Source organism: Puma concolor, chromosome B2 (assembly GCF_028749965.1).
Source record: "Puma concolor isolate L17-30 chromosome B2, mPumCon1.1.hap2, whole genome shotgun sequence".
Lineage (NCBI taxonomy): Eukaryota > Metazoa > Chordata > Mammalia > Carnivora > Felidae > Puma > Puma concolor.
This window is the reverse complement of record NC_141671.1, coordinates 125,199,209-125,226,788: the sequence shown is the minus strand read 5'-3', so window position 1 is coordinate 125,226,788 and position 27,580 is coordinate 125,199,209. Positions and strand designations below refer to the sequence as shown.

At 39.1% G+C, this 27,580-nt stretch overlaps 1 protein-coding gene across 3 annotated transcripts in view; it reads left to right on the top strand.

Moving 5' to 3' along the window:
* Nucleotides 1–27,580, top strand: part of MAP3K5 (mitogen-activated protein kinase kinase kinase 5) — a 210,667-nt gene that overhangs the window by 147,082 nt on the left and 36,005 nt on the right. For all 3 annotated transcript variants that reach the window (XM_025926112.2, XM_086707946.1, XM_086707947.1), the window contains exons 15-18: nucleotides 14,731–14,864; nucleotides 19,751–19,878; nucleotides 21,359–21,495; nucleotides 22,469–22,574. In XM_025926112.2, coding sequence (XP_025781897.1) covers nucleotides 14,731–14,864; nucleotides 19,751–19,878; nucleotides 21,359–21,495; nucleotides 22,469–22,574 — 505 coding nt within the window. The remainder of the gene's footprint in view (nucleotides 1–14,730; nucleotides 14,865–19,750; nucleotides 19,879–21,358; nucleotides 21,496–22,468; nucleotides 22,575–27,580) is intronic.

Here is a 27,580-nt window from a genome sequence, read left to right as displayed (position 1 = left end):
CTCTTCTCCGGGAGCCACTTTTACCATATGCATAGCACAAAGCAGTTCTAATTGCCTTAGAATTTGTGATGAACATTGCCAGCTGATTTTTGTAAGACTCAGTTTCCTACAATGTAAAAAAAAAAAGTAGGTAGATCACTTTTTAAAGAGCTGTCAAGAAGATACGGAATCAAGATCCTTTGAACTGGACACAGTAATAAATAGGGTGGCTGTGTGAGGGGCCCTTCCCAGTCAGACAATCCTACTGCGAGCACTGAAAATACTCACCAAACAAATCAGAAGGGAAATAAATGCTCAGGCTTCTTCCTAGGAATAGCCTGAGGGTTTTAGCTGTGCTGACCTCACATACACACACACACACACACACACACACACACACACACACACACACACACTCACAACAGCTTATACAGTATTCCTGATTCATCAAAGTGCTTCTGACTCACTCTTCTCAAGTAAGTACAGGGATGCTATTCTTTTAATGTTAGAAAAACAGTTTTACACTCTGTCCTTTGCATTCTATCAGAATAATTTAAAATCCATGACAGAGAATGCCTTCTACAGTATTCCCAGTGGACTGTATAGCATATATATATATATATATAATATATGAATCAAGCACACTTGTTTTAAGTGTTTGGGCTAGTTTGCCATTAAACCCCAAGTACAGACATTGTTGACATGTGTGTGTTGGGGGGGAGGGTGTTCTGTGGACACAATAGAAATGAACAGAGATTGTGATGATGCTCTGGGCTCCACACATGGTGATATCTATCCCTCTTCACTCTTCCTCTCATTGAATGTCCCTTTGTAGCCAGAGCACCTTTATAATAGGAGTTATTAAATAGCCTGAACTTGTATTTTTGCATAATTTATGATAACTTCATGATTATATTTCTTAGATATTCACTCATATGTGGAATTTAAGAAACAAAACAGATGAACATAGGGGAAGGGAAGCAAAAATAAGATAAAAGCAGAGAGGGAGGCAAACCATAAGAGACTCTTAAATACAGAGAACAAACTGAGGGTTGCTGGAGTGCAGGGGATTGGGGGGATGAGCTAAATAGGTGATGGGCATTAAGGAGGACACTTGTTGGGATGAGCACTGGGTGTTTTATGTAAGTGATGAACCACTAAATTCTATTCCTGAAATCATTATTATACTATAGAATAACTAACTTGGATTTAAATTTTAAAAAATGAATAATTTTTTTTAATGTTGGTTTTAATGGATTTAGTGGTTTTAACTTCACTTAGTGTATTGTCAGTATTGGCAAACATTATCAAAGTGGTTCTATAAACCACAAATTTGAAGCTAATCCCTAGACTTCTGGATGTTCTTATCCGAAGCCTATATTAAGATCTGCTTTTCTTTTTTATTTGAATGGTGAGGTTTCTTTGAGGCAGTACAGTTGTGGGAGGGATTCAGCCTCCTTCAGGTCATGGTCAGTCCCCTTCTCCAACTGATTAAACTTGACTCTGCTATAACCCCTGAGCTGGTGTCTGGAGCCTTGGATTCTAGTCCTAATTTTGCTAACAGCCAATTTTATAACTCTGGACAAAACTCATGCTCTTGGCTGGGCTAAGATAATTTCGTTCCTCAAGTGAGAATGGACAAAGAATATCTTAAATATCCTTTCCTAGCTCAAATTTGTATATTTTTTCAAGATTAGTACAAACTGTTCAAGGTAGTTTCAAATATAGGTCAGTACCACTCTCAGAGGACTTTTCTGCTTTAAACAGAAAGAGAAACAGCTTCTTTCGATTCAAGTCCATGTCGTTCGACTCTAGGATGTATTTTGATAGGGACAGGCAATGAATCCATTTCTTAAATAGTTTAATCAGTAAGTTTATATTGAAATCATTGAACAATTGATTGCAGTTACCCATAAGAGTTCTAACACTTATCAGCTGTAATCCTTACTTTTGTTCTCTGAGCCTTCCATATTTCCACCAACAGCAAGGGCATCTACCCAGTAACCCAAGGCAGCCCCCTGGGAGAAACCTCTGCTCTGCCTCTCTTCCTCTTCACACCAGGTCACCCCTCCAGCCCCTTTACCTCATCGTCTCTGTCATTCCCCAATCTCAGGTCTTCACCACCTCTCCTGTGGCCTCATCTCTCTCCTGCCATCAATATGCATCTCTGTCATCATCAGAGAGATCTCTCACACGATTTAATCCTGTGACTCCCCTCATGAAAAACCTTTGATGCTACTCTTGGTAGAACAAGTTTACCACGGATCCCATGTTCTCAACCCTCTGGCTGTAAGTCGGCCTTTCCTTTCTGCCCTGTGGGCTGGGATTGCCGAACTCTTTTCCATTTTCTGGAAGGCCAAGCTTTCCTGCCCCTAGGTTTGACCTGCAGACACCCAACTCCACATGCTTTTTCTTTTCTGTCTGACCTGGTGACTACATCCTAATTTTTTTGAGATGCAAGTCAAGTGTCATGTTTTTCTTTGAATCATTTCTCAACACCACCTCTCCCTTCTCTCTGCTCTCCTAGCATTTCTGCCCACTCCCCTGCCCTAGCTCTTCTTACAGCATTGTAATTTGAGAGCCTGCACCAGACTGTGAACATCCCAGGGCAGGGCTGTGGCTCTGTTTCCTTTTTAATCACATACTCTCACATGGTATGAGGCATCCAAGCAGAAGTAGTTCAGTCAGATCAGAAGCGTGGAAGGGTTTGAAGGCAGGGTGTGATAATGCCGGTATTGTTTAAAAATATCTCATGCTGTGGGGAGAGGGCTATGGATTGGAAGGGACGGAGTAGGTGCTGTGATGTTGGCTTGAAAGTGGTTCCATCAGTGTTGAGTCAGTGAAAGAATGAACACCATAATCAAGCTGCATGTCATAAACCAGGCATTATTGACTCATTCTCTTTTCATCTCTTTCTCTTTTTATTTCCTGGAAGAAAGCACCAGATACAAATTACTGAGGTCCTTTTGGACCCCAATACAAAATGTGTTATGTCTCCCTCCTCACTCCTCCCCCGAACACATACATAAGTTCTAACTCTCCATAACCCCATTCTCTTTCTCTTTCCCTCCCTCCATCCCTCCCTTTTCCTCTCTGCCCTCTTTTTCTTACATTCATTTGTACCTCACTGTTTTCTCAAAGTGGGCATATGACTGACATAAACCTAAGGTAATCAGAGCACGTGGCCCTGTGAACCTGTTTATACCTACTTTTCAATGTGCATAAAGAGAAAGTTGGCCCCTTGTTGGGTGAAGTGGAGACAAGCAAGATAAAAAGAACATTTTCCTTTGACTTAAACATCTGCAGAATGATAAAATACCTTACCATTTCCTTTTCTGATGATTTCTTTCACAAACATTAACAGTGAATTATGGTTTAGAATTCATTTAAATCAATTTGGAATCATTAGGTATCACATTGGTTCTTCTTTAACATCCTATTTTTTTAAAAAAAAAATTTTTTTTCAACGTTTTTTATTTATTTTTGGGACAGAGAGAGACAGAGCATGAACGGGGGAGGGTCAGAGAGAGAGGGAGACACAGAATTGGAAACAGGCTCCAGGCTCTGAGCCATCAGCCCAGAGCCCGACGCGGGGCTCGAACTCACGGACCGCGAGATCGTGACCTGGCTGAAGTCGGACGCTTAACCGACTGCGCCACCCAGGCGCCCCAACATCCTATATTTTTAAGTTTATTTATGTATTTTGAGAGGGAGAGAGAGAGTGCACACACATGTGGGGGAAGGGCAGAGAGTGGGGGGAGAAAGAGAATCCCAAGCAGACTCCATGCTGTCAGTGCAGAGCCCAGTGCAGGGCTCAGTCGCATGAACCGGGAGATCATGACCTGAGTCGAAACTCAAGAGTCAGATGCTTAACTGACTAAGCCACCCAGGCACCCCTTTGTTTCTATTTTTGTGCATATCTGAAGCTCAACACCCATATTTACTGCACTGAGAAAACATTTCACTCGCGCTGTTGTATGATATGAATATCAATTTGTTATTCATTCACCTATTGGTAGGAAATAACAACTTTTTCCTCTACCAACTTAGGTTCAATGATTAGGGGCCTGCAAATTAACTGACAAAAGACAGGTTAACAAGAGGAAAGACAACACTTATTCATGTACAGAGAGCATGCAAAGTGGCTTCCGACTACCTAGAGTTAAGTCGGTTTATCCTACTAAGAAAAGTCCTTGATAGGACTTGAAGGAAAAGCACAATGTGGGAAACTAATGACAAAAAAAGTGGAAAGTGCAGAAAGTTTTGGGAAGGTTTTGTTTCTGTAATCTCTCATCCAGGTACCAATGGTCCTAAACCAGAGAGAGGATATTGGCAGCTATATTTTCAGGATGCTCTGCTTAAGCCAGGAAAAGAAGTTTGGATAAGGTTTTTAATGAAGTTTTATTCGGATGTTTTCAGCTTAAAATAATCTTTTTTTTAAAGCTTAGGTATTTATTTTGAGAGAGAGAGAGCACAAGTGGGGAAGGGGCAAAGACAGAGAGGAAGAGAGAGAATCCCAAGCAGGCTCCATACCACCAGTGCAGATCCCGACGCAGGGCACAAGCTCACGAATTGCGAGATCATGGCCTGAGCTGAAGTCAGACGCTTAACCGACTGAACCATCCAGGCATTCCTGGAATCATCTTTATGCTACATTGATGGGTACAAATTCAGTTCACTCAACTAATAGTTACTGGACATCTGGTAGTGGTAGACATTATTCTAGATGCGAGGGATACAGCAGAGGGAACAATTGGGACAAATCCCTACCCTCACTAAACTTACGTTCTAGTGAAAGACCAAGAATGAACAGCATAAATAAGTAAAATACATAGCATGTTTGATAATAATCCGTATTAAGGAGAAAAATTAAGCGGGGAAGGATTCAGGAAGTTCCAGCATAACGGAGCAAGCAAGTTTAGACTAATATGCCAGGGATGGCTTATTGAGAAGGTAATATGTGAGTAAAGGCCAGAGGGAGAAGAGGGCTATAAAACTAGATATTTGTACCTACAGCATTTTTAGCATTTTATTCGTGTCATTAATAGTTATTAATGTGTTTGACATTTTTTTTAATTTTTTTTTTAACGTTTATTCATTTCTGAGAGACAGACAGAGTGCGATTGGGGGAGAGGCAGAGAGAGAGAGGGAGACACAGAATCCGAAGCAGGCTCCAGGCTCCGAGCTGTCAGCACAGAGCCCGATGCGGGGCTTGAACTCACGAATTGTGAGATCATGACCTGAGCCGAAGTCGGTTGCCCAACCACTAAGCCACCCAGGTGCCCCAAATGTGTTTGACATTTAAATGAGGTGACCACTCACCTCATGTAATTAAGCACCAGAGGGAAGTGCATGGCCTTTCAGAAGGTGGTGGCTTTACTGTGGGTCCCTTGACAGCGTGAAAAGTAAGTGAATCACCACTTCGTTGTTTGGCCTTGTCAGTATTGTCTTCCTCCGCTGATTCCCTTTTCAGTGCCAGGCTTAGATTGCTCTGGGCAGGCAACAATAGAGGGATGCTTCTAGAAGTATTCCCGTCACTGCTTTGAAATGCAATTGTTTCCCTTAGCAACAACCAAATTCCTATTGCCTATTGCCTAGAAATAGAATGCAAACTACACAAGCAGTGTAATCTTACCTTTTATCTTTCAAATCACTCTTTCCTCCACCCCTAACTTTTCCCATATTTCTAATTTAATACACCTTGTTTTCCCTTGGCCTGTAGCCCAGCCCTTCTAGTTTTTTTGGCTATCACATAGATAATTCTCTGTCCTTATAGGCCAGCCCAGTCTCCTCAAACCTGCCTTTTCAGTTTATATCTCAGCACGATAAGAATAGAAAGAAGAGATTTAAAAACCAAGCAAGCAGTTACTCACTGGAATGGTTTTCAGTCACTTTGGCCTTATTAAAGTCCTCTTTTTCTTTTACTATGACCACTTTGTTCAACAGGAAATCAACAGCCATACCTAATACATAGTCTTTTAAAAAAGAATAGTCTTTTGATGCTTTAAATCCAGAGGAAAACTAAAGCTTGAGCGGCCTCACGCGGGCTTATATATTCTTCGTCACACACACTATATATATATCCCTGTGGCCCAACTCCCTTCAACCAAAAATAAACTGATACCAACTTTCAATGTTTTGTTTTGGCACCTGGTTTATAAAAACAAACAAGCAAACAAAAAAGGGTTCTCATCAAATTGTCTATAGCTTGATTGCTCAATTAAATAATTACTGAACATCTCCTACAAACTAGATATGGGGATAGAGCAATTAAAGATAAATCCCAGCTCTCGCAAAGCTCAGAGTCCAGACTGAGATACAGATTGAGTAAGAGAAGGAAGAGTTACAAAAGCATGAATGAGGGCAGAAAGGCTTGGGAGCACATCTGACCAGAAAGTAACCCAGCTTTCGAGGGTCAGGTGGACAGTTCGGGAAAGCTTCCTAGAGCTTGGTTTTGAAAGATGAGGCACAATTACCCAGGTAGAAAACACAGCATGGGTAAAGGCACAAAGATCTCGGGAGCCTCACAGAGTTTTTGGAGGAGATTGACAAGCGAGAAGGTGGGCCACAGAGGCAGCAGTAAGAACCTGAAGGGCATTTCTGCTGTGCTAAGGAGTTGGGCTTTGATTCTGAAAGTGACGAGAAACCAATAAAGCAAAGGCAGTGATACAAACATGGACAGCTCACTCTGGAACTTTGGACTTTGGGAAGTTCACTGTCACCTTAGTGGAGAATGGATCAAGGAACAAGGCAACAAGAGAGGAGGGGACAGGAAGGCCAGGTAAGAGTCTGTAGAATTAGTACAGAAGAAAAGCAAGGAGGGCCTGATTTAAGGCAAGAGCAGGTATACCTAACAGCATTTGGCGATCAGTTTGATATGAGGAGTAAGGGAAAGAAAAGAATGAAGTCTAAGGTGGCCCCCAGATGTCTACCAGATACCTGAAGAAGAGAATGGATGTTCAGTGCATCTTGATGAAATACTGGACTACATTTATAGAAATGGTGTTTGGAAACAGAAGTAAGAACATCCGTACAACATTGGTAGTGGTAAGAATATTGAATCAGGAATTGTGAGTTGGGTTTGAACCACAACTCGTTTTCACTAGGAAAGATATTTCTGAGCATTTGTAAATTGAAGCTAATCATAGACCTTTCCTGCTATGACACAGGCTTATTATGACTCTCCAATGAGATAGGTTATTGACAGTTGTTTTTTTTCTTTTAAATTACAAAGCATTATATGGGGCGCCTGGGTGACTCAGTGGGTTAAGCATCTGATTCCTGATTTTGGCTCAGGTCATGATCTTACAGTTTGTGAGTTCAAGCCCCACCAGGCCAGGCTCTGCACTGACAGTGTGGTGCCTGCTTAAGATTCTCTGTCTCCTTTTCTCTCTGCCCCTGCCACATATATTCTCTCTTTCTCTCTCTCTCTCTCTCTCTCTCTCTGTCTCTCTCTCTCACTCACTCACAAATAAATAAACTTTATTAAAAAAAATTCTAGGGGCACCTGGTTGGCTCAGTCAGTTGAGCATCTGACTTCAGCTTGGGTCATGATCTCATGGTTAGTGGGTTCAAGCCCTGCATCGGGCTCTGTGCTGACAACTCGGAGCCTGGAGCCTGCTTCAGATTCTCCCTCTCTCAGATTCAGTGTCTCCTCTCTTTCTGCCCCTCTCCCGCTCACTCTCTGTCTCTCTCTCTCTTAAAAATGAATAAACATTAAAAAAGTTTTTTAAAAGTTATAAAGCATTATAATAATGTGGTGGTAGTACTAAGTTCAGTGTATAGGTTTCTATGCCCTTTCTAGGGCACACTAGCAAAGATGAGCTACTTTGGTGATAGTCCCTGCCCTGCCTCCTGCTGGCCTGGGTCCTGGCTGGTAGATTTCCAGCATGTGTGGCACAGTATGATGGAAGTCTGGGCCACAGGAATTGGGTACGGAGACTTAGGATCTATCTGGTGGAATTTTTTTTTTTTTTTTTTTTTTACTATTTTTACTGCCTCTTTGCTGGAGCCCAGTTTCATCTTCCAGTTAGAGGAAATCGCTAAAAGATTCCTTCCCCCTATTCCCTCATCCTGAAAACATGCCTGATCTTCTGCTCTGGACTAGGACAGTCTTCAGTCTTACATTAGACATCTACAACGGGAGTATTCTTTTATGTACATTGGTATGTATACATTGTGATTATGTACAGTGATGCCAATGGGAAAGTAAGATGCCTCCCTTCCAGAGAAGAGTTCATGACAGGGAGGTCAGTGCTCACCCAGTCATGGCGTGATATTAGGCATAGTTTTCCCCGAGAGAATTCAGCTAATTGCCTTCTGTCAATGCTTGGAAACCTCTTGGAAATAAATAAACCGAAGCTAGTAATGACAAAACCGTATTTTCCTCATCCTCCTTGGCAGAAGTCCCTCAAGTCAAGTGTATGTACCCTAGAGAGTTTGCAGAGTGATCTGATTACCACCTTTGTAGGTAATTTGTCCTTTTTATCTCTGCTTTATGACCTCTGTTTACTTTTCATTTTGTAATTTCCCTATACCATATCTGCATGTGAATTTATTTTTATTTTTCCCAGTAAAGGCTCAATTTTTGGAAGTTATGTTTGATTCTGTCTTCGATCTGCCTGGCCTTTTTTAGAATGTATTATCTCCTTTTCTCATGCTTTTTGATTTCCTATTTTATATCTTTATGTTAAATGTACTTATTTAAAATTTTTTAAACATTTATTTATTTTTGAGAGGGAGAGGGACAGAATGAGAGCGGGGGCAGACAGAGAGAGAGAGAGACACACAGAATCCAAAGCAGGCTCCAGACTTTGAGCTGTCAGCACAGCACCCAAAGTGGGGCTCAAAATCACGAACCATGAGATCATGACCGGAGCTGAAGTCGGACGCTTAACCACTGAGCCACCCAGGCACCCCTGTACTTATTTTAAAGTTTTTGTTTCTTTTACTTTAGGAGGTTTGGGGAGATCGATAGTTGTCAAATCAGCTGATTCACTGGTGGTGAATTATTTCTTTATATATTTTAAAATTTTGGGATGTGAGCTCAATTTCAATGACATACTATCAGCGAGAATTCTAAATAGCCCATATTAAGGGAATCTCCTTTAAAATATTTTTGCTTTGTTTCTATTAGCATTCCAGGGATGTCCCAAGCTCAAGACCAGTTATGGGTATCATGATAGGTATAAATTTGAATTAAACCAGCATGAGGATCAGCCTGTGGTTGAAAGTATTCAGAGGAGACTTGTTTTTGTCCACCCAAAACTCAGTCTAAGACAGATGAGCTTTATTTTGGCTTCCCAGTGTAATGGGCTTTTTTCTAATCTACCTGTTCATCAAATTATAGTCCTTCGTGGGCCCTGATTTGGGGTATGCTAGCTCTTCCCCTGGTATAGACACAAGGTCCCATTTCCAATCCTCTCTTGGGCATTAAGACCACAGAATCAGATAGTTGACAAACTATAGCCCAAAGGCCAAATCCATCCTGCCAGTACCCTTGGTAAATGAAGTTTTATTGGAACGCAACCATGCCCCTCTGTTTAAATATTGACTGAGCAGTTTTCATGCTACAATGGTAGAGTTGAGTAGTTGCCACAGAGGTCATATGGCCCATAAATCTTAAAAGTATTCAATCTCTGATGCTTCAGAGAAAGAAAGCATTTGCCAACCCCTGGCCAAGATTAATTAAACTGAAAGCTGAGCCCTCATCCCTCCCCCCTTGGGCTATAAGGACATCAGTTGTGATTATTCCTCAAGTGGTTCTTTTTCTCTTTATTTCTAGCTCCTGGCAGTCTTCTTTACTTTTCTCTAAGCACTGCTAGGCATTTAAAAGTATGTCTACTCTTTTTTTATGTAAGTGTTTTTAGCAGGAAGTTTGCCAGATGCCAAGCCCACCATATTGCCAACACCAGAACCCACTTTCTACTATCTTGGATATTATAGACTGCTATATACATGAGATGTTATATATGAACCTAATGGTAACCACAAATCAAAAACCTGCAATAGGTACACAAACACGAAAGAGAAAGGAATCCAAGCATGTCACTAAAGAAAGCCATCAAACTACAGGGGAAGAGAACAAAAGAAAAAAAAGGAACAGAGAACGACAAAAACAACCATAAAACAAGTAATAAAATGGCAACAAGTACATACCTGAATAATTATTTTGAATGTAAACGGATTAAATGCTCCAATCAAGACAGTGACTGGATGGATAAAAAAAGTAAGGCCCATTTATATGTTGCCTACCAGAAACTCATTTCAGACCTAAAGACACCTGGAGATTGAAAATGAGGGAATAGAAAAATATTTACTATGCAAATTGGAGCAAAAAGAAAGCAGGGGTAGCAGTACTTCTATCAGACTAAATAGACTAAAACAAAGATGGTAACAAGAGACAAATAAGGACACTACATAACGATAAAGGGAACAATCCAACAAGAGGATATAAAATTATAAATATTTATGCACCCAACACTGAAACACCTAAATACATAAAGCAACTATTAACAGACATAAAGGAAGAAATCGACAGTAATACAATAATAGTGGGGGACTTTAACATCCCACTTACTTCAATGGATATATCGATCATCTAGACAGAAAATCAACAAGGAAACAGTGGCTTTGTATGAGACATTGGACCAAATGGACCTAACATATATTTAGGTATATGTATAGGTATAGGTATAAATATGTATATATATTTAGAACATTCCATCCTGCAAAAGTAGAATACATATTTTTTTGAAGTGCACATAGAACATTCTCCAGAATAGATCACCTTAGGCCTCAAAACAAGTCTCAATAAATTCAAAAAGACTGGAATCATATCATGCATCTTTTCTGACCACAATGGTATGAAACTAGAAATCAAGGACAAGAAAAAAAATCTGGAAAAGAATACAAACACATGGTTGCCAAATAACATGCCAGTAAACAATGAATGGGTCAATAAACAATCAAAGAAGAAATTAAAAAATACATGGAGACAAATGAAAATGAAAATACAACAGTCCAAAATCTTTGGGATGCGGCAAAATCTATTCCGACAGGAAAGATTATATAGCAATACAGGCCTACCTCAAGAAGCAATATCTCAAATAAACAACCTCACCTTACACTTAAAGGGACTAGAAAAAAAAAAAACCCAAAGCCAGTAGAAGGAAGAAATAATAAAGATTAGACAAGAAATAAATGAGATAGAGACTAAAAAATACAATAGAACAAATCAGTGAAACCAGGAGCTGGTTCTTTGGAAAGATCAACAAAATTGATAAGCCTTTAGCCAGACTCATCAAAAAAAATAAATAAATAAATAAAATAGATGCAAGAATCCTCAACAAAATATCAGCAAGCCAAATCCAACAATACATTAAAAAAATCGTTCAATATGATATCACATCGACTAGAGGAAGGATAAAAGCCATTTGACCATTTCAATGAATGCAGAAAAAACATCTGACAAAAGTACAGCATCCGTTCATGATAAAAACCCTCAACAAAGTAGGTTTAGAGGGAACATACTTCAACATAATAAGGCCATATATGAAAAACCCACAGCTAACATCATACTCAATGATGAAAACTGAAAGCTTTTCCCTTAAGGTCAGGAATAAGACAAGGATGTCTACGCTCACCACTTTCATTTAGCATAGTACTAAAGTCCTAGCCACAGCAATCAAACAACATAAAGAAATAAAAGACATCCAAATTGGTAAGGAAGAAGTAAAACTTTCACTATTTGTATATGTCATGATATTATATATAGAAAACCCTAAAGACTACCAAAAAACAAAACAAAACAAACAAACAAAAACTACAACTGAGAAATGAATTCAGTAAAGTTGCAAGATACAAAATTAATATACACAAATCTGCCTAATTTCTATACACTAATAATGAAGTAGCAGAAGGAGAAATTAAAAAAACAATTACATTTACAATTTCATCAAAAAGAATAAAATACCTAGGAATAAATATAACCAAGGAGTTGAAAAACCTGTACTCCATGAACTATAAAGCACTGATGAAAGAAATTAAAGATCACACAAATGGAAAGATATGCTCTGCTCATGGATTGGCAGAACCAATATCGTTAAGATGTCCATACTACCCAAAGCAATCTACAGATTTAATGCAATTCCTATTAATACCAACATTTAAAAGAAAATTTTTTTCAGTTTTATTTATTTATTTTGAGACAGAAAGAGAGAGAGCACATGAGCCAGGGAGGTGCAGAGAGAGGAAGGTAGAGAATACCAAGCAGGCTCCACACTGCTGGTGCAGAGCCCTATGTGGGCCTCTAACTCACAAACCGTGAGATCGTGACCTGAGCCGAAATCAAGAGCTGGACATTTAACCAACTGAGCCACCCAGGCATCCCTATACCAACAACATTTTTTACAGAATTAGAACAAATAATATTAAAATATATAAAGGCCCCAAATAACCAAAGCAATCTTAGAAAAGAACAAAACTGGATGTATCACAATCCCAGGTTTCAAGATATACTATAAAACTATAATCAAAACAGTATGGTACTGGCACAAAAATAAACACATAGATTATTGGAACACAATAAAGAGCCCAGAATTAACCCCTGCTTATATGGTCAATCTGAGACTAAGGAGGCAAGAATATACAATGGGGAGAAGATAATGTGTTTAACAAATGGTGCTGGGAAAACTGGACAGCAAAAGAATGAAACTGGACCCATTTCTCACACCATACACAAAAAATAAACTCAAAATAGATTATAGACCTAAGTGTGAGATCTGAAACCATAAAACATAGGCAGTAATTTTTTATCATCAGCCATAGCAACACTTTTCTCAATATGTCTTTTCTGGCAAAGGAAACAAAAGCAAAAGCAAACTGTTGAGACTACACCAAAATAAAAAGCTTTTGCACAGCAAAGGAAACCATCAGCAAAACAAAACAAAAAGGCAACATACTGTATAGAAGAAATTTTTAAATAACATATCTGATAAGTAGTTAATATCCAAAATATATGAAGAACTTACACAACTCAACACCAAAAAACCACAAATAATCCAATTTAAAAAATGGACAGAGGACCTGAGCAGGTATTTCTCCAAAGAATATATCCAGATGGTGAAAAAGATGCTCACCATCACTCATCATTAGGGAAATGCAAATCAAAACTACAATGAAATATCACTTCATACCTGTCAGAATGGCTAAAATCAAAAACACAAGAACTAACTAGTGTTGGTGAGGATGTGAAGAAAAAGGAATCCTTGTGTACTCTTTGGTATGAATACAAACAGGTGGAATCACTGTGGAAAACAGCGGTTTTTCAAAAAAATTAAAAATGTAATTACTGTATTATCCAGTAATTGCACTACTGGATATTTACCCAAAGAAAATGAAAACACTAATTCAAAAAGATACATGCACCCCTGTGTTTATTGCAGTATTACTTAAAATACCCAAATATGGCAGTAACCCACATGTCCATTGATAGATGATATCTATTATAATGGAATATTACTCAGCCATAAAAAAGAATGAAATCTTGCCATTTGCAACAACATGGATGGATTTAGAGCACATAATGCTAAGTGAAGTCAGTCAGAGAAAAACAAGTACCTGTATGATTTGACTCATATGTGGAATTTGAGAAACAAAGCAAACAAAGAAAAAAAGAGATGACCAAAAACCCTAGAGAACAAACTGGTGGTTGCCAGAGGGGATGTGGATCAGGAATGGGTTAAATAAATAAAGGAGAATAAGAGTACACTTACCCTGATGAGCACTGAGAAATGTATAGAGTTATTGAGTCATTGTATTGTGTACCTGAAACTAATATAACATTACATCTTAGTTATACTTGAATAAAAAAAAAAAAAAGAAAAAGAAACATACAAAAACAAAAAAATTTGTTGACTTGTAAAGGTTAGAAATCAATTTTTTTAATGGCCAACTTAAACCCTTTATGAGAAAAAGAGCTTGTTCTATGTTCTCTCCTGTTCTGTGTAGTTTTACACTGGGTTTCTAGAGTCGTGGCTTGACCTTTTGGTGGCCCTAAATTTGGTAATTCCAGTCTGAAACCAAAAACTTCCAGGTCTCAGGAGGTCTCACCAAATACTCTCTAAACCTCTCATATTTTGATCCAGTTTTCCATAGTTGACTGAGACGCTTGACAGCTTGGGGTTTAGGGCTGTAGATATTTCTTTTTACATCAAAGATGAGATTTTCCTCTTATCTTTAATTTTTAAAATGTTTTTTTTGTCTTGGGGAATCCAATGATGAAAATTTTCTGCTTCCCCAAAATCTTTCTTTCAGGGGCTTTATTCTTTTGGCAGAGTATGTAATACTTGGACAGTATTAAAAGCTGAGAAATAAAAGAAAAATTAATTAGATGGAATAGATATTGATAGAAATTATTGCTAATCATACTCATTTCCAAGATCTATGAAAACTAGGATTGAGTGGGTAAAGTAATCCAAGTGGGCTTTTGAAGAAGTACTTTTCTGGATTTAAATACATAGTCCTCACTGTGTTCATAGCCATTGTGAAAACATGAACACACTATCTGCTTTCTGTTGGGAGTGTCTATTTTTTGGCTCTTGAAGCTGCTGCTTAGAACTTCATCATATCGTTTTGCTTGTTAAAGCCATCTGATAAAATAAGGAAAAATGCTCTTAGAAAAAGTTTGATATTTAAGTGTAAAATGCAACTAACATGTCAACCTCCTGTCCCCATTTTTTCCCTTTGTAGTATGACTACGAATATGATGAGAACGGAGACAGAGTTGTTTTAGGAAAGGGCACTTACGGGATTGTCTACGCAGGCCGAGACCTGAGCAACCAAGTCAGAATTGCTATAAAGGAAATCCCAGAAAGAGATAGCAGGTACAGTACTTGTGGCTAATAAAAGCTGTTTTCACCATGTTCTGGGTTGTTGATGTCATCTTAGACAATATTTTGGTGATATTCTAACTAATGAAACTCTGTCTGAAAACTCCACTGTTTTAATCAGCCCCCCTGTGAGGTTTAGCTGCTTTATCACTCAGTGATTCAAGCACAACTCTCTGGTGGGAAGATGGCCTCTCTTAGGTGACAAGGACAGAACTTTTAATGAGTAGAAAAGACGATGGCCTGTGTGAACTAGGCTCAGGTATGTCACAGAATGGTTGATTTATTAGACAGATAGATGGGGAGTAAGCATGATCCGCAGTGGTTTGAACCAGAAGTTCTAGTGTCTAGTCCAGCATCTACAGAGCTTGGAAGTCATCCTCCATCAGTGGTAAGCTGACTAAACTGAGAAACCAACAGCTCCTCTTGGATCCATTGGAGAAGTGAGGTCACGGGCCAAGCCATTGCTCCCAAATTTGGAGAGACAGTCATGGGTTGGGGGGCATACTTGGTGAGTTTAGCCTCCAGGAGCCCTACTAGATCCTTAAGTAATATTGGAGAAAAATCTCTTTGTGCTTCCATCAGGGGGAAGGATGAGAGTAACTATTTTGAAATCTACTCTTCCTAACAAGGCCCACCCTCAAAAAGATGATTTTTACCAGAGTCTAACCTATTAGACTGTTACCAGAGCCTAACTCCTGCCCACTGTAGCCATCCTGTCCCAGCTGAAGGCGGCAGGGGAAGGGGCAGGAGAGGCCTGCAAAGCATTTGTGAGGCTCATAGCCCAGTGGCACAGGCTCTCTAAGAAACTGATACATAAGCATGAGACTACAAGAATGCCCTCCCAGAATTCCTTTTACCTAACACATCATGCCTGACTTCCAACAAAAATTACAAGGCATACTAAAAGGCACAAACACAATCTGAAGAGACAGAATAAATATCAGAACCAGACTCAGATATGGCAGGGATGTTGGAATTATCAGACCGGGAATTTATAACAACTTTAATATGCTAAGGGCTCTAATGGGTAGATAGCATGCAAAAACAGAGGGAGTGTAAGCAGAGATAGAAACCCTAAATAAGAATCAAAGGAAATGCTAGAGATGAAAAACAAGAACAAATGGGGCACCTGGGTGGCTCAGTCAGTTAAGAGTCTGACTCTTGATTTTGGCTCCAATTATGATCTCATGATTTGTGAATTTGAGCCCTACGTCGGGCTGTGCGCTGACAGTGCAGAACCTGCTTAGAATTCTCTCTCTCTCCTTCTCTCTCTGTTCCTCCCTTCCCCTCAAAATAAATAAATAAAAACTTTAAAATAAAATCACCTTAGTAACTTAAGTTTATTCAACCACCAGTGTACGTACACAAAGCACACCAACAAAGATCTTATTCTATAGCAATGCATTTGGCATAAAGTGGGTTGTTTGAAAATACTTGCATGACAAGTGCTTCTCTTAAACAGCTGGCACAGGGCATCTTCTAGTTACCTACAAAAGAAAAAGTGAAGTCTATCATGTTATTGTGAGATACCACACACAAAGGTATTTCTATCTATGTGCCCTGGAGAGCTTTTGATGTTGCATGTAAAAAGATAGCAGTTAGAAAGGACAATTGCTATGATAATAGGATGCATGTGAATAATGCATGATCCAGCATTGGCCATCTGGAATGAAAGATCACAGCAACGGATATCATTGCTTCTGTGTTTCATTTACACTTTAAAAACACTTTGTTAGAGAAGCAGAGTAGTTGTAGGATAGAGGTGGTGGTGGATTCATAACCTATCCCAACTAGTTGTTAATTTCAGACTGACTTCCTCCTCTAACATTCTACACATGCCTGAACTATTTATTTAGATCAGTTATTCTCTACCCTGCTGCATATTAGAACGAACTGGGGAACTTTAAAAAACGCTTGATGCTCAGGTCTTACCACCCCAAATTCTGGGGTGGGTCATATGCATTGATATTTTTTCAAAATCCTTCCAGATGAAATGTCTAGCCAAGGCTGGGAACCATTGGTTTAGATGGATATTGTGGGAATTTGACTCAGAGAAGGTGCTCTGGAAACACATATGGACCAATACTTTTTCAAAGCTAAATATATATATCTCTGATTACCTATACCATTTCTTCTTTCCATTGTCACAGCTAATTGAGAAGAAATAAGATTTTCTTATAATTTCCATAGATAAGCATTGCTTATTGACTTGAACGAGTTATAATTTCATGCTTATTCAGCACTTGGCCCTTACTCTTTCACTTAGAACTGCTGAGTGTTACCAATCAATTTCATATTGGAGAAGAGTTCTTACTCTTAGCTAGGATGAATCTTGTAACTTTTAAGCCATCCTTTGGTTACTACATATTGGAGGGGATGGGGGAGTAGTGTATTTCCTTTTCCAGGATCTTAAATTTATTAATTTTTTTTTTTCAGTTTTTAATTTATTTTTGAAAGACAGAGAGAGAGCACAAGTAGGGGAGGGGCAGAGAGAGAAGGAGACACAGAATCCAAAGCAGGCTTCAGGCTCTGAGCTGTCAGCACAGAACCCGATGCAGGGCTCGAACTCATAAACCGTGAAATCATGACCTGAGCCGAACTGACTGAACCACCCAGGCTCCCCTCCAGGATCTTACATTTAAAAGTTCATGATTGATTTTCAATAGAAGGTCAAGGGGTGGGAGCCTCTTGGTTCATCATAAACTCAACTAATCACTTACTTCAGATTATTTAGTCATCTTGATGTCCTAAATCTGTAGAATAGACCCAATATTTGCTACTAATTTATCTTATGCATATCAAGAGCAATCTTATTAACTAGTGTTAATAAAAGGTTTAAACTTGATGGAAAAAGTAACTTTATTACAAATGTCCTGAGAATCATAACCTAAGTATTTTTTTTCAGGAATTTTTATTTTTTATTTTATTTAATTTTTTTTTCAATATATGAAATTTATTGTCAAATTGGTTTCCATACAACACCCAGTGCTCATCCCAAAAGGTGCCCTCCTCAATACCCATTACCCACCCTCCCCTCCCTCCCACCCCCCATCAACCCTTAGTTCTCAGTTTTTAAGACTCTCTTATGCTTTGGCTCTCTCCCACTCTAACCTCTTTTTTTTTTTTTTTCCTTCCCCTCCCCCATGGGTTCCTGTTAAGTTTCTCAGGATCCACATAAGAGTGTAAACATATGGTATCTGTCTTTCTCTGTATGGCTTATTTCACTTATAACCTAAGTATTTTATTGCTCTATACCAGTATTTCTCATGTTGTCTCCCTCAGTTATCAATATGGAATTGTCTCTAACTGATAGCCTGCTAAGGAGTTTCAGTATAATACCTACCTCTATAGTTCCTAGAACAGTTCTAAAGAAAAATAAAATGAGTAAAAGATCTAAAGTACAAGTCAGTTTTTTGTTATTGTTGGCAGCATTCTGAGTAATATTTTACAAATTATAAAAGTTTAAATTAAATGAACTTGGATTTTTGTAACCTAATTTGTAGTGTATTCTGAAAAACTTCATGAAAATAGTATTATACAATACTAACCACTTCTAGAATTTGTTATTGGCATTCAAAAAAATCCATTCTGTTTATATGGATTTGCCATTGTAAGATCTAAGCATTTCTTTTTTTTTAATATTTATTTATTTTTGAGAGACAGAGTGAGACAAAGTGAGCGTAGGGGAGGGGCAGAGAGAGAGAGAGGGAGACACAGGATTGGAAGCAGGCTCCAGGCTTTGAGCTGTCAGCACAGAGTCTGACGCGGGGCTCGAACCCACTGACTGTGAGATCATGACCTGAGCTGAAGTCGGATGCTCAACCAACTGAACCACCCAGGTGCCCCAAGATCTAAGCATTTCTTGCATGTAGTACTGAAGCAGATTATGAGGCATCAGGTTTGTGGTTTATGTTTTAGTGGTTAGTGCCTTTCATACCTGTAACCTCCATTGTAGAACAGAAAAAATATTAGGGCATAGCTTTGAGTCCCTAACACCCTACTGTAGTTAGTTATACAATAACCATATTAATATAATATTAATATTCGAGACTGCTAAGAGTCTACAGGCTTTATAGTACTTCAAATAATCATCAAAAGGGTTTTTCTGTATGTTCCGGAAATACAAAACACTTTCATTGTATAATCTGATAAAGCAGCACACATCAAGTACATGATTTTGAAGCCTGGTTTAATGCTGGTCTTTCAGCATGGAGGCCTGGTTAGGATGGAGTAAAAAAAAAAAAAAAAAAAAAAATCCTGATGTACTAGAAATGATAGACTCAGTAAGATGAGGATTTCTGAAGAGCTCAAGGAGACAGGATTTAAATGGTTTTGTGTTTTCTACAGAAGAGTTGCTGGAGCTTCCAGTAAGTCCTAGACTGAAGATGAAAGTTATTTGAAATTTTTATCTTCCTGGGCAAGAGTCTCCTCTAATAGTAGAGTTATGTTATGAGGCGAGTGGAATTGAAAGTCATTTAATATAGACAATGAGCTATGTAGGTGCGTTCAATTTTCCTGGGCTAATATCTGTCACTTATTAGCTTTCTTTAAGATCTTGGGTAGGTTCGTCATCCTTCTGGTGAATCAATTTCCTCATCTGTAAAATGGGCATCTGAAAAGTACCTTCTCCTAGGGTTCTTGTGAGAAATGAGTACATACGGTAGGCTCAGATCAGTGCCTGACACATTTCCCCACAGACCCTACCCACTACCACTTCAACTTCCCAGAATTTATGTTATGAGAAATAAAGGCTTTAGATAGCCGTATTTTACTTTACGTATGGGCATATATCTAGCTGATGTTTTCAATTTGTACTGCTTAAATGTATACACTAAAATCTGGCTACGTAATTAGCTCATCAACATTTGCACGTCTTTTAGATACTCCCAGCCCCTACATGAAGAAATAGCATTGCATAAGCATCTGAAGCATAAAAATATTGTCCAGTATCTGGGCTCTTTCAGTGAGAACGGTTTCATCAAAATCTTCATGGAGCAGGTCCCAGGAGGTAAGAGATGTTTTTCTTTTTTAAGAAATTATAAATTTGTAGGGGCTTGAAGAGGAGAACAAGTGAATGGGATTTATGAGTTTACACGTCTTATTTCGTCTAAGTTAAAAGAAAAATGAGATTATGTTCATTGCAGCATTGTTCACAGTAGCCAAGATATGGAAAGAACCTAAGTGTCCCATCACTGGATGAATGGATAAAGAAAATGTGTTTTGTATACATAATAGAATATTATTCAGTCATAAAAAAGAGTGAAATCTTGCCATTTGCAACAACACAGATGGACTGTGAGGGCATTATGCTAAGTGAAATAAGTTATGCAGAAAAAGACAAAAACTATATGAGCTCTCTTACATGTGGAACTAAAAAAAAAAAAAACCCAGAGGCATCTGGGTGGCTCAGTCGGTTAAGTGTCTGACTCTTGATTTCTGCTCAGGTCATGACCTCATGGTTCATGAGTTCAAGCCCTGAGTAGGCAGAAAGTGCAGAGCCTGCTTGGGACTCTCTATCTCCTTCTCTCTGCCCCTCCCAAACTCCCAGGCCTTCTCTCTCTCTCTCCCCCTCTCTCTGCCCCTCCCCAACTCCCACGCCTGCTCGCTCTCTCTCTCAAAATAAATAAACAAATACATAAAATCCCTGGGGCGCCTGGGTGGCTCAGTCGGTTAAGCGTCCGACTTCAGCTCAGGTCATGATCTCACGTCTGTGAGTTCGAGCCCCGTGTCGGGCTCTGTGCTGACCGCTCAGAGCCTGGAGCCTGTTTCAGATTCTGTGTCTCCCTCTCTCTCGGAACCCTCCCCCATTCATGCTCTGTCTCTCTCTGTCTCAAAAATAAATAAACGTTAAAAAAAAATTTTTTTTAAAATACATAAAATCCCAAACAAACAAAGGAAACAAGTTCAAAAATAACAAAGAACAGACGCAGGGGATGGGGTGGGCAAAATGGGTGAAGAAGGTCAAAAGGACCAAACTTCCAGTTATAAAATAAATTAGTCCTGGGGATGTAATGTACAGCCTGATGACTATAGTTAATAACACTATATTGTGTATTTGAAAGTTGCTGAGATGTATATAAATATCGCAATGTATATAAATATCAAGTCATTATGTTTTATACCTGAAACTAATATAATGTTATATGTCGAATATACCTCAAAATTTTTTACAAATTTAGACATGTGACATCAGCTTGAAGTTTATTAGGAGGCAATACAAATATCCTGAACGATTTTAGTATCAATCATTGTGACCTAGATTAAAGTTAGGGACTGAGGAGCCTTTTATTTTGACCGTATTTGATAATGAGCATCTTCAGAGCAGGGACACTTTCTATTCATACGTGAGCCCAGGTGTCTAATACTCCAGTTCCTGGGCCACCATGAATAACCAGGAAGTGTTAGCTTAAATTAATGTTACATTATTAACATGCTTTAAAGAACTCATTTGAATAAGAATTTATCCACTGTTTCTCCCTGCTTTACAGGAAGTCTTTCAGCTCTCCTTCGTTCCAAATGGGGCCCATTGAAGGACAATGAGCAAACAATTGGCTTCTATACAAAGCAAATACTTGAAGGATTAAAATACCTCCATGACAATCAGATAGTCCATCGGGATATAAAGGTAGGATGCACGAGGATTCACGTTTGAAAGTTCCTTGGTGGGCAACTGGTTTTGTTTTGTTTTCTTTTCTTTTTGCAAAAGTCATACTGTGTTATGAGTATTAATTTAGAATTGTGAATAAATAAATCGTAGAAATAGCAGAAATGCAAGATACTAACTCCTCTGCTCTGAGTCAGGTATTGGTACTCATGCCTTATCTCTTCTCCTCAAGGAATAAGCCTCTTAACTGTGTTCACCCAACAAAGATTGAGCTTCCACTGCACCCCTGGCACTCTTTGAGGTGCTCTGGGGAGGGGGCAGCACAGCAGAACAAAACTGGACAGGATAAGGTCTCCGCCCCTGACGAGATCACAGGCTGGTTCATCTTGGTATCCTTGCCCTGAGTAGCTACTCAGTAAATATTTACTGCATCAATGGATGAATGATTGGGAGGGAAAATAAATAAGATCTTCTCTTCTCACAAGTATCATATACTGATTGTTTGAACTAAAATTAAGTAACTTACTTGATTCTTCTTAAAAAGAGGAAATTCAGAACTAATACATTTCTGACAAAGGTGGCACCATGGAAAGGAAGTCAATATTACTATCCGCAGATCATCCCAGATCTCGTGATTTGCCATATCCCCAAATATTCCGGGAAAAGAAGTAAAATAACAGAAAATACAATGGGAAATCATGAATGTCATGTTTGAACTTAATCACACACAGGTGACCCCTTCTGTTCACAAACCACAGCAAACTCTGACCAGGCAGGCGCCTTTTGACCTTGTGGCCTGAGTAGCACGTTGTGAAATGATAATATAGGCACAAAAATGGTGTCAAGAATTCACTCTTGAGGTTAACTGTAATGAAGGCTACAGACTTAGTGGCCTCGTTTACTCTGGGGACACCGTTTCTTATTGGACTTACGAGCCAACAACAAACAGTACTGGAGGAAAGACTAGTTTTGATTCAAGTCTTTTGTTCTCTAGGGTGACAATGTGTTGATTAATACCTACAGTGGCGTTCTCAAGATCTCAGACTTCGGGACATCAAAGAGGCTTGCTGGCATTAACCCATGTACTGAAACTTTTACTGGTATGTTTTTGCAATGATGATACGGATCTTAATGTAATTAAAGAAATAATTGCTGCGTTAGAGCATAATGTGAGAGATAAAGTCCGTCTGGGTTCTCACAGACATTAATGCCAGTGTCTTTTGATGCTCACTGAAAAATGTTACACAGAATTTGACCTGGCTCTTTTCTCATCATGTATTTCTATGACTTGCTCTGTCTCCTGGTTAATGCCACTGAAATGTTTTTTTAAACTCTCAATTTGTTTTTGTTTTCCCTTTCGTGTCATTACTTCTCTCCGGGTTGGCCTACAACCACTATAAGTCTTTATAAGATTTTTTTTTTTTTTTTTTTTTTTTTTTTTTTACCCCAGCCTCTCTGTGACTCTTACTCATACCTTAATCTCTTCCCATTTGAACTATGAATTCCTAATCTGTTTACTCCCTGTGGCCTATTTCCTACTCACAACATAAATAACCGGTAGAATTTTCAATTCAGAAAGAGGAAGTGACTCATCAACTCAGCACTGGGGTGGGGAAGAGAGCTTGCCTGAGAAATTAGGCAATCCAGCCACCAAGCTACCTCTAGAACAAAGTCCTGAGGTAGTGGAGACAAAGCTATTGCCAAAAAGCTAACAGTAGCCAAGAGGAAACCAAGGCTCAGAGAGATTAATGATTGTACCACAATTACAAGAGGAATTTCAACTCTGGTTCTTACCGCTCCATTCTGCTGATTCTCTTGAAGTGCTAAGTCCTTGTCATTATCATCAGAGAAAGAATAATTCAGCAAAAAAAAAAAAAAAAAAGTAATGAATAATCTGTGGTCTAATAGAAAGCAAAATGGCCAGGTATCCTCATTTTTGAATCCCATGAGGTAGGTGAGGAAATGGAGAGAGAGAAGAGAGATCACAGCCAGAAGTCACAACTGTTTGTAAGTGATAGAACTCAGATTTTTAATCTACCCTTTTCTCTTTGCTTTGATCTTGCTCTGGTCCATCTTTCTCCCCATGTTGCTCACGTATCTGTTCCAGTAGCCTGGAAGAAGAAAAGGAGAGAGAGAGATTCTGTAAATTTTCTCAGAACATTCAGCCAACAACAGCTCTGACCCAGTTCCCACCCTCACAGCAATGGGTATTTCAGGGCACAGCATTAAACACAGTTAAAATGTATTTTTCTGAACAAAATTAATTCCATCTTGCTAGTAACTTTAAATGTGTTTCCATTTCTTTCCTCATACTCTCTCAATTTGGCAAGAGACATTTTAGATGTTGCCAAGACTCAGTAACTTCTGACAGGAAATCCCTACTTTCAGAGGTTTTATTTGGGCAGGATGTTAATTTAATTATATCTTCTTGCTAATCTTAAAGACGTGTTTTTTGGTTTTTTGTTTTTTGTTTTTTGTTTTTTTTAGTCCCCAAAAGAGTTTTAGTAAAGCAATCCTCCCAGAGCCCTTTGCTCTTCTCATGCTGGTTTCACATGAGTGACATGCGTAACTAATGTGCCTGGTCTGTCTCCAGGGCTGGTCAAGAGGGCTTGGAGTGGGCACACCTTGATCTGCTCACCAGATAGGCCTCACCGCTGCTTGGTCAACCTCTGATGACCTGACTTGAAAGATATTGACCTGTTTCCACTTCTTGGTGATTTGGCGAGAGGGAAGGCAGCATCAACCAGGATTTATAGAGTGCTGGCAGTATACCTGCCTGCGTTAAGCGGTTTACATACATATTTCACTGAAATTCGTACATGAACCCTAATCCTTAAGTTATCAGTATCCCAGTTTATGCTGAGAAATTAATGTTAAAAGAGGTCGAATAACTTGCCTGAGGTCACAGAGCTAGTAAGTAATAGAGCTAGGATTCAAACTAGACTTAACATGCCACATGGAATTCATTATCTTCTCCCCAAACCCGTTCTGCCCACACTGTTCCCCATCTCAGTTGATGGCCACCCAAGACCTAGAGTTGTCCGTGGTGCCTCTTTTCTCACACCCCAACCCAATCCGCAAAGAGACCTACTGGCTCTACCTTCAGGAGATGTCGAAAACTGGAACACTTCTCACTGCCTCCGCTGCTGCCTCCCTCATCTCCCACCTCTGTTACCTCCATAGCCTGTTCTCCCTGCTCCCACTCTTGCCTCCTACTTTCTATTCTTAACACTGCAGCCAGAGTGATCCCTTTAAATCAAATCAAGCCCTGTTACTCGGAGACTTCGGTGGCTTTCTGTTTCATTCAGACAAATGCCAAAGTCCTAATATTGTGGACAAGAATCTGACCTGATTCGGAGTCTACTACCTTTTCGACCTCATTTCCTACTCTTCCCCCACTTGCTTAATCACTCACTCTGTACCAGAAAACTGGTCTTCCTGCATTTCCTTCATTTTACCAGGCACAGCCCTGCTGCAAGACCTTTGCACATGCTCTGTCTTCTGCTAGTAACACTCTTCTCCCAGCGATCTGCATGGCTAACTAAGTCCCTCTTCTTCAAGTTTTAACTCAGATGTCATCTCAGTGAGCCTAACATGACCACCCTATTTACGTGGCAGCCCTCCCTGGGCATTCCTGATCCCCTTTACTACCTTTTTTTTTTTTTTTTTTTGTCATTAACACTTCACTTTCTAGCGTGCTATATAATTTACTTATTTACTATGCTGGAGTTTACTGTGTGTCTCCTGCTGCAAAGAATGTAAGCTCCATGAGCCCAGGGATTTCTGTCTGTTTACTCCACTGCTGTATTCTAAGTGCCTGGCCCATAACAGGCCCTCAATATAAATCTGCTGAATGAATGAGTGGATTAAGTAGAATGTCAAAGAAATTCTAAAAGAGATGATTTTAAAGTGATTTTTTAAAACCTTGGAATGCAGATGTATAAGATCTGCGCTTTAGAGCTAATGCTCTCACTTTTTTCCGTAGGCTACTGTACAGATTGGCTTACATCTTCATTATCTGGCTCTGTAAATCTTTTTATATAAAATATTATGTGTCATGTGATTATGGAATAAAGAGAGCATATATGAATACATAACTAAGCCTGAGGGTTTTTTTTTTTTTTTGGCGCTTACTCTGTGGGGGATAATTAAGCACAATTGGCAGATAGAGCTCTTTGAAATATTATCTGATGAATAGAAACATTGCATAATGTATTGATATTACCTGAGTTGTCCAATTTTTAAAGTTCACTTTGTTGTTAACCAGTTGCAATTTCTACTCAGATATTAGTATAACTTAAATCCTCACATCCATTCTTTTTTAGATCCAGGTACAAAAAAAACAAAACAAAACAAAAAACCAATCACTATAGCTCATCAGCTATAGATGAAGAGAAATCATAGCGGTTTTCTACTAAGGGTAGGGGATTTGAAGAGTGAAGAGTGGTATTACCTTATTCTTGGCTAGGTGAAATGCTTCCTGCCAATAATGTTGCCGATTTAAGCTCACAGTACGCATGTACAATTGTATGTGAACTTGAACGTGAGCTACTGCCACATAATGAGGAGAGCTGGTGGGTAACCTGGCCAGATGACAATACTAGACAAAGATAATATACTTTCATTTGGTTTTATGAACAGCAGCCAGTTTCTAGCCTGTGTTGGTGGGTTTCATGGGAACAACTTAGAGGAGTTGTGCCTAGCAGTTTCATCTGTAAATCATGCATGAGGCATTCATAAAGGGTGCCTGTATTTATCAGGTTGTCTGTCAGTTTGGTTATGAATCAGAAAATACTGAAGTAGCTCTTTTAGCAACTGCCTCAGGATTGGAGATAATTGAATGTGGCATCTTGGATGAGTTCCTGTTTGCTGATTATATCATTTGTAGGAGTATATCAGTAGCAGGGGATGTGGCAATAATCTGTTCCTGTTCACACTCCTGATTCATTGTTGGATTTGGGGGAATCAATCTAGGGTCTCTGAGAAGCCAAGCCAGCCTCTTGTTTGAGCCACTTGAGATAACCACAGTTGAGTGTTTATCTGGGATAGACCAGACTAAACCTAGAACCAAGTGTTCTTGACTCCCCATTCAATGCTCTTGCCATCCTACCACACTCTTCAACTCTCTGATTCCACATAGCCTTTTAAATCTCCTATGTTTCGTTGTATTCTTCTTCACATTGTGTCTGGTGATTTGTCTGTACTCATGGCTCAAGACCTGTCTTTGATCTGTTAAACCTGTTATTCCATGGACCACAGGCATGCAGCAGAAGCCATATATATTTGATTTACAGAATAGAGTACACGAAAAATGGTTTACATTACTTTTAACAATGGCTTTCAGAATCTTTCATGCTTTCGTGATTTAGAGATAAGAATCAAGACAGAAGAATTAATCATTCAGTTTAGATACTGAGAAATATATTGGGGCACCTGGGTGGCTCAGTCTGTTGGGCATCCGACTTCAGCTCAGGTCATCTTACGGTTCGTGGGTTTGAGCCCCCATCGGGGGCTGGGGCCTGGAGCCTGCTTCAGATTTTGTGTCTCTTCTCTCTCCGCCCCACCCCTGCTTGCACTCTCTCTTTTTCTGTCTCTCAAAAATAAATGAATGTTAAAAAAACTTTATAAAAAAAAGAAATTGAGAAATATAGATCTAGAAAAAATGGATGAATGGCCTAGAATTTTTCTGGAAAGATTAGAAGTATACCTAATAGGAATCTTTGTGTATTTGAAAAACTAATTGCAAAAAATGTGTGTTGATATATTCTCTGTTGTTCTCAAATGACTAATTGTAGAAGTTTCTAAGAGGCCCCAATAAAGTGATACCTCATTTATACTCTAGTATCTAGATGAGAAAGCATCTATTCATGACCAGATCACATTGGCAAACTATTCTTATATCCCTGATAAAATCCATTATGACAACTGTTATTTCCATTTTTATTAATGACCAAGAAAAATGGAACACAAAAAAATGAGATATTGGGGCACCTGGGTGGTTCAGTTGGTTAAGCATCCAACTCTTGATTTCATTTCAGGTTATGATTTCACAGTTCATGAGTTCAAGCCCCATGTCAGGCTTCCTGCTCTCTCTCTCTCTTTCTCT